Here is an 8,598-nt window from a genome sequence, read left to right on the forward strand (position 1 = left end):
TTGAAGACAGAATGTTTGAGCATTTACTAAAATTTAAGGAAATATAGAGCTTAGGGGTTTTTTTTCTTTAATTTTATATAAATATATTTTATATATATATATATATATATATATATATAACACTAGCTATAATATATACAAGTGGAGCTCAATGGAGTGAAATTTATTTTCTAGAATATTTATTAACTGTATATTTATATAATATAATATGGTATATATAAAAAAGTTACTGTACTTTAATTTTTTGTTATTTATTATTTAAATTTATTAGCATGAAGTTAGCAGAGAGATATCGTTAGCAGAGAGAGAAGTTCTGATAGTTCTTAGAGATGATCTTAGATATTTTCCGGTCTGTAAGTGTGGGCAATCTGCATGAAAGGGTTAAATATTGAGATGCATCATTTAGAAAACGAATAAAAGTAGAATATCGGGGAGGATTTGTGGGTGAGGGATCAACGCGGAGGTTGTTATGATCACCTGCTGTCCCACCTCCAGCTCTATTCTGGGAGAAGAGTCCTCGCTATGATACAATAGCTACAGGAACTCCCCGAGCCAAACACACACACACACACACACACACACTCTCCCTCTCTCTCGGGAGGGGCTTTCTGTTTAGGAGAGTGTGTCATGGGAGATTTTTCTTCTGAACTTTCCCCCACACTCCAGCACGCACGTCCATCGTGTGTGTGTGAGTGTGTGTGTGTGTGTGTGTGTGTGTGTGTGAGAGCAGGATAAATGTTTTGTCTCCTCTCTACAGGTGTAAAAAGTGGGAAATCCCCATCGAAAAAATCTACAACAAGACGCAGCGGGAGAAGTTCGCCTGGGCCATCGACATGGCGGACAAAGACTACGAGTTTTAAAACAAAACTAAACACGAAAACGAAGCGGAAACGTTCCCCCGTAAACAATCTGTCTGCTGAAACGTTTAAACCGAGTCCTGAAACGTGGAACCCTGAGGAGATCCTCCACCACCTCCACCTCCACCACCACCTCGCTCCGGTAGACACGCGTTAGGCTTCACACTCGCTTCTGGGGTTTTTCAGTGTCCTAGTCAGGTTTTAGCCGTGGGGTTTATCGATGAATTCTATATTTTAATATAAGAAATAAATCAGAGTTGTTTTAAGAGGCACGTGGGAACCGAACTACGGAAAGCCATTGTGGAAGACTCGAGACTCGGCGCGTGCGTGCGTGTGTGTGTGTGTGTGTGTGTGCGTGTGTGTGTGTTTAAACTGCAGCGAGATGTAGAAATGTTTGGATCATGTACCTGAATACATCACCAGTCCAGGGATGCACCAATCCAGTGTTTTTATTTTCCTCGTCCCGTTCCCCCGTACTGAGCCGATTTATTTCCTTTTCTTTCTCTTTCTTTTTTTTTTATCTTTTTCTTTTTTTTTTTTTTTTTTAAAAAAAAAACAGTATAAACGCAAAATAACAAGTTTATTAATAATATTTTTTTCTGTATTGTGAGTCACTGAGCCAGAACAATAACTCAAAGCGAGGGATCTCCAAACACGTCGAAAAAAAAAATAGGTCTTTTTAAGCATTTCTATATTCTATTCTATCAATTCTGTTCATCTAATATAGAAGTATTAATGCTTATAAAATATTTCCATTTTTTTTTTTTTTTTTTTAAAGTGCTGAACATTTTTACGGTGGGTTAAAAATCCCTCGAGAACGTTACCGCTTTTTAAATCTAACGAACGCCGTACTGTAATGTAATTATCGAATATATTTACCATAAATTATACAGTCACGTGTTTATTTTTAGTACGTTATAATCAATCAAATCGATGAGGAATTTTTTTTTATTATTATTTCTTCCTTTTTTTTAATTTTTTTTTTTATTTGAATGTAAATTTTAAAATGTAACAAAGCTTACTGAAGTTTTCTTTTATTACGCAGAAAGCATCTAAATAAAACATTTTAAAAACACTCGCGGGAGTGTTTCAGTGCTTCGGGCCTTTCTCGTCTTTTTAGCGAACCTTAACAGTTTTATGTGTGGGTTGGTGGTTTTTTTTTGTTTTTTGGTTTTTTTTTTCCCCTCTCATCCGTCGTCAGAATCGTCTGGGTCGGATCCGGGAAAAATTTTTATATCTCAATCCATGATATCGGATTGGTGCATCCCTATTCTTTATATATATATACATATATAAAATATACTTTTTGTTTTGTTTTGTTTATATCAGGGATGTACATTTTTATTTCTGCGAATATGTGAAAGGGGCGACCTCCATGTTAACGCTGACGTTGTAGTGAATTTTACTTTGTCTTTCGTGTTTTTATTTTTATTTTTTCTCCCTCCTGTGCAGAATGTTTTGGCTTTTTTTTTTTTTTTTTTTTCTTTTTTTTGTGTGTGTTTTTTTTTTTTTTTAAAGTTTTTTTTTCCTCAGCAGTACAGTTATAACACTCTTACTTGAAACATGGCTGGGTGAGACGTGTGTGAGGATATATACACACGCACGCACACACACGCGCACACACACGATCATAAACATGAAGAACTGGTTTCTCTATATACGTGAGATGCAATTTTTTTTTTTTTTGCCAAATGAATAGAGGCGTGAGATGAAATGGTGTACATGTGGAAGATTGGGATCTTCTTTGTAAAGAATTAGGAACAGAAGTGTCCGAAGTTAACTTTTTAATGTGAGGCTCTGCACTTATTTATAGCTGTTAGAAAGTGTGCTAAAGCTAACTTCAACATTTTTACCACATTTAGCCTTAAGCAATCATGTTCTATTATTATTATTTTTAATATCCATATCGGTTGTTTTTGCAAATAATAAATCATGCCACTCTTTCTTATTCTCTCCTTTTATTTCACATCCTCGCGTTCATCCTGATGTCTTGCTTTTGTGTATTTTTTTTTTTGTTTGTTTGTTTGTTTGTTTGTTTGTTTTTGTTTTGTTTTCAGAATTTAAATAAACTTTGTATTGCAATAATCTCCGTGCTGGTGTGTTGGCGTGGGTTTTATTTTTCCTCTCCGTCCTGTTTGCTATAAATTTGATGATGAGGAGAACGTTTAAGCCCTGGTCCTGGAAGGTTCTTTAAATTCGTGACGGCGATTAAAGCGAGGGCCGTTAGAAACGGCGCTGGAGCGCGGTCTCGGATGAATATTTCTGGTTTTTCCGCTCGGGCTTTTACCCCCGAGATAAACCCAGTGTTCGTGTTTACGATAAAACACCGGTGTGTCGTGCCACTACAGGAAACTAATACGTGACGACTTGTTACTCTTACAAAGTTCATTTATCACCACGTTCCGGTGATTTATTTCTCTTATACCACAGCAATACTCCAACAACTTCAAATCTTGATTTAAAAAAAACATTATTGCCCAAGCTTTTGACTTATTTTAGATTATTATCGTATTATTAAACCTAGATCATTTAAATTAAAACCATTTAAAAAAAAAAAAAAAAAAAAGCAGCCAAATAATCTGAGCCCGTCGTCTAGTGTTCTCACGTCTATAGTTCCGTTAAACGCTCGCGAACGTCCACGAAGCACGTCGGTTCCTGTTCACATGCGTTAAACGCTCGCTCCTTCACCGAGGAAACCGCAGAGAAACGGAAACGCCTCCGTCTCGAAAACTGAAACTGACAGCTTAACCTCCGAGTGTTGCAAAGCTCCGACACTGGAGACTCCTTCCGTTTAAAAACTCGCGTTTAAACGTCGGCGCCGGTGACGCGCGCTGCTCTGAATCCGATCGGTCGTATCATCGTAAATTTACTCGAACGACGCCACGGCGCGGTGTTTCGACGTGTTAAAAACTATCCGTGGAGGATAATGAATAGTGGAAGAAGCTTTTAATATAAAAAAAATACTAATAATTAAAAATGCTAGGCTCTATGAATATGCAAATTCATACAAACACGCCTCCACGTTCTGACGTCACAAACAGCCTGCAGTTAGTAACTGAGCGAACATGCTTACGTTACGTAAATCCTGTTAAAGTGTCCAGTGACATCACCGCGAGGCGTTCCAGCTTTACCGCGGACTGCTACGGAGCTCTGACACTGGAGACTCCGTCCACAGACGTCACGTAGACGCGTTTCTCCTTACAAACGGATTCGCCATGGCGTGGAAACGACGTTTATGTGGCGCGTCTACAAGCCGCTATAGAAACCAGAACAGACCTGTGGTTGGTGCAGCCGCACTACTCTTATAGGACGTTAATCGGGACCTTCTGATTGATCCGAATCCAGAATTCAGCAGCGCTGCGCGTACTCTAAAACACCAGTTTAGGATCGCAACGGTAACCGTACATCGCCCTGGAGTGCGTCTTGCTCTCAGAACGCGTACACAAGTTTCACTTACTGCACCTTTAACTCTACGTGATGATTTACAGTAGCACGTCGTCGCATGAAAAAAAACCCCAAAAGCAAAACACCAAAAAAAAGGGGCCTCTTAACCCAATCTGATCCTGCATCTGGATTGGGTTAAGAGGCCCTTCAACCCCGAACGTGAGATTTTCTAGAGTCTGATATTGAAAACGTCAGACTGTGGCTTCACTCCAGACGTTCTTCATCGGGCAGATCACAGGCTGGAGATGATGCAGATGGGAACCATATTTTTCCCCTGAATCGTTTTTATTTCCCCTCATCTGCTCGAGTTTCTGTTGCTCTGTTTCGTCTCTGTCGCTGCAGCAGAGTGCGGACGCGAGCGAGTAACGTGCATAGAGTTCTTTCCTGTGCAGGTTCCTCGCTGCACATTTTTGCAAACGGTTCTCGTGAGAAGCAAAAGCCAAACCACAAGCGCCGCAGCTCTTCAGGTTACAGTCGGTTTCTGCACAGAAGTGGCACAGATAACGCGGATACATCTTCCTCCTTATGAGGCGCAACGACGCTGCGTGCTTTTCTAATATCACCGCACCTTCGTACTTTACACCAGCGCAGCGATACCGAATCCTGGGTTCTGATTGGTCAGAAGGCGTCGAGTCATTTTCCATCGGTTTGTATTATTAAATACGTTACCGTTTCTATAGTAACGGCTCGTTCACAGGGACCTCTATCGCAGACGGATTTTTAGACCAAAAAAAAAAAAAAAAAATCGTCGACGTTGCGATGTTTTCTGCGAGGAGAAATCGGACGGAACGTTTATGGAAGGAGTCTCCAGTGTCGGGGCTTTCGTAACGTCCGTAAAAACCGACGCAAATCGGGACTGATACTGAAAATTCACGTTTATCCACCTCCGACGTGTTAGCAAGCACGTTAGCTCAGTTAACGAAACGGTAATGAGCATTAGGCTCGTTGTGATGTCAGGACAATATGAAGGTGTGTCCTAATTTGCATATTCATACATATTCTTTTTTTTGGGGGGGGGGGGGCATTAAAACATATTGCACTATTTATAATTCTCCGTATATCGGTTTTAATGCTTTAACCCGGGAATGTGACGGCTCTGGAACGTGTTTTAATTCCTCCTGCAACGTTTTGGTCGAACGTTGTCCAAGGCATGCCGCGCCATTGGGACGTTCTAGAATATGAAGAGGTAATTCTACTTTAAAGACATGGTAGAAATATTCCTGTGTTTTTAAAAGTAGAATTAAAAATCGGTGAGTTTGAATTAAATCGTCATGTTCTAGAACCGTCATATTCTCGAATGTCCCGAGGACGTGTGGTTTCGTTCTAGAATGCCCTGGGGAACAAATCTTCTTGAAAGTTTTAAAGGTCGAATTAGCTGCATATGTTCTAGAACTGTCATGTTCTGTGATGTCTCGATGGCATGCTCTCGTTCTAGAATGTCTTAAAGTAAAATATAGAATTGAGTCATTGTGTTCTAGAATGTCCTGAGAATGCACACACACACGACAGAGCTCCAGACGATAGAGGGAACGCTTTTCTTTTCTACCATTCAGGAGCCTTAATAGTTTTTGAAAGTTTAAAGTGTTCTAATGTTCTAGGTCTTGATGACATGCTCTCATTCTAGAATTAGCAGACATAACCCACTTCATTTAGAAAGTCATTAAAAAACCTGTGTGTGTGTGTGTGTGTGTGTGTGTATGTGTTTGAGATTCTTGATGGGACAACAGCATTGGGGCATTTTAGAATTTACCACTGTAGAATTATTCTTTTCAGAACATTGTTGAACAAGAACGCGTCCTTGGGATGTACTCGAGTGTGAAGTTTCTAGAAGAACCCAGTTCTATTTTTAAAACATTCATTATTTTTCCCGCCAGCACATTCTAGCATGAGAGCACGTCACTGTGATGTGGCTCAACCCAAGAATATGACGGTTCCAGAACGTGTTTTCATTTTTACATTTAACACACTGTATAGAATTTTTGTAGAATATGAAAGACTTTTTTCAGGACACTCTAGAACCAGAATGCAACATCAGGACGCTCTAGAATATGACGCTTATGCAGACTGTTCTAGAATGGAAATTCTGGAACCAGAACTTGTCATCGGGACACTCTAGAATATGATGCGTCATCGGGACGCTCTAGAATATGATGCGTCATCGGGACGCTCTAGAATATGACGGTTATGCAGACTGTTCTAGAATGGACATTCTGGATCCAGAACGCGTCACCAGGATGCTCTACAATATGACGGTTATGCAGACGGTTCTAGAATGGACATTCTGAATCCAGAACGTGTCACCGGGACACTCTAGAATATGATGCATCATTGGGACGCTCTAGAATATGACGGTTATGCAGACTGTTCTAGAATGGACATTCTGGAACCAGAACACATCACCGGGACACTCTAGAATATAACGGTTATGCAGACTGTTCTAGAATGGAAATTCTGGATCCAGAACGTGTCACCGGGATGCTCTAGAAGATGATGCGTCATTGGGATGCTCTAGAATATGACGGTTATGCAGACTGTTCTAGAATGAACATTGTGTATCCAGAATGCGTTACCGGGACGCTTTAGAATATGACGGTTATGCAGACTGTTCTAGAATGGACATTCTGGATCCAGAACTTGTCATCGGGATGCTCTACAATATGACTTTTATGCAGACGGTTCTAGAATGGACATTCTGGATCCAGAACGTGTCACCTGGACGCTCTAGAATATGATGCATCATTGGGATGCTCTAGAATATAACGGTTATGCAGACTGTTCTAGAATGAACATTCTGGAACCAGAACGCATCACCGGGACACTCTAGAATATAACGGTTATGCAGACTGTTCTAGAATGGACATTCTGGATCCAGAACGTGTCACCGGGACGCTCTAGAATATGATGCATCATTGGGACGCTCTAGAATATGACAGTTATGCAGACTGTTCTAGAATGGACATTCTGGATCCAGAACGTGTCACCGGGACGCTCTAGAATATGATGCATCATTGGGACGCTCTAGAATATAACGGTTATGCAGACTGTTCTAGAATGAACATTCTGGAACCAGAACACATCACCGGGACACTCTAGATTATAACAATTATGCAGACTGTTCTAGAATGGACATTCTGGATCCAGAACTTGTCATCGGGATGCTCTACAATATGACTTTTATGCAGACTGTTCTAGAATGGACATTCTGGATCCAGAACGTGTCACCGGGACGGTCTAGAATATGATGCATCATTGGGACGCTCTAGAATATAACGGTTATGCAGACTGTTCTAGAATGAACATTCTGGAACCAGAACTTGTCATCGGGATGCTCTACAATATGACTTTTATGCAGACTGTTCTAGAATGGACATTCTGGATCCAGAACGTGTCACCGGGACGGTCTAGAATATGATGCATCATTGGAACGCTCTAGAATATAACGGTTATGCAGACTGTTCTAGAATGAACATTCTGGAACCAGAACGCATCACCGGGACACTCTAGAATATAACGGTTATGCAGACTGTTCTAGAATGGACATTCTGGATCCAGAACGTGTCACCGGGACGCTCTAGAATATGATGCATCATTGGGACGCTCTAGAATATAACGGTTATGCAGACTGTTCTAGAATGGACATTCTGGAACCAGAACGTGTCACCGGGACGCTCTAGATTATAACGGTTATGCAGACTGTTCTAGAATGGACATTCTGGATCCAGAACGTGTCACCGGGACGCTCTAGAATATGATGCATCATTGGGACGCTCTAGAATATGATGGTTATGCAGACTGTTCTAGAATGGACATTCTGGAACCAGAACGCATCACCGGGACGCTCTACAATATGTCAGTTATGCAGACTGTTCTAGAATGGACATTCTGGATCCAGAACGTGTCACCGGGACGCTCTAGAATATGATGCATCATTGGGACGCTCTAGAATATGATGGTTATGCAGACTGTTCTAGAATGGACATTCTGGAACCAGAACGCATCACCGGGACGCTCTACAATATGACAGTTATGCAGACTGTTCTAGAATGGACATTGTGTATCCAGAACGCATCACCGGGACACTCTAGAATACGGTGGTTCTAGAACATGATTTAAAATTATAATCATTTTATTTAAGGTCATTCTAGAACGTTGTGAACCCTCATCGCGCGCGCGCGCGCGCGTGCGTGTGTGTGGGTGTGTGTGTGTTACAGGTACAGGAGGTGTTTTATATTTGATGCTCTGCGCCTTTAAGAGGCCGCTTTGTGGGAAGTGAGCGGGGCTCGGATGGGGGAAGGGC

The 8,598-nt window shown here is 41.1% G+C and overlaps 1 protein-coding gene across 1 annotated transcript in view; it reads left to right on the forward strand.

The window, feature by feature from the left end:
• top1b (DNA topoisomerase Ib) overlaps nt 1–2,946 on the forward strand; it is a 30,350-nt gene extending 27,404 nt beyond the window's left edge. Inside the window, exon 21 of the mRNA XM_053643255.1 lies at nt 758–2,946. Within this exon, the coding sequence (XP_053499230.1) occupies nt 758–860 (103 nt within the window). The 3' untranslated portion in view covers nt 861–2,946. The remainder of the gene's footprint in view (nt 1–757) is intronic.
• Nucleotides 2,947–8,598: the final 5,652 nt, after the last annotated feature.

This window comes from Ictalurus furcatus, chromosome 15 (assembly GCF_023375685.1).
Source record: "Ictalurus furcatus strain D&B chromosome 15, Billie_1.0, whole genome shotgun sequence".
Taxonomy (NCBI): Eukaryota; Metazoa; Chordata; class Actinopteri; order Siluriformes; family Ictaluridae; genus Ictalurus; species Ictalurus furcatus.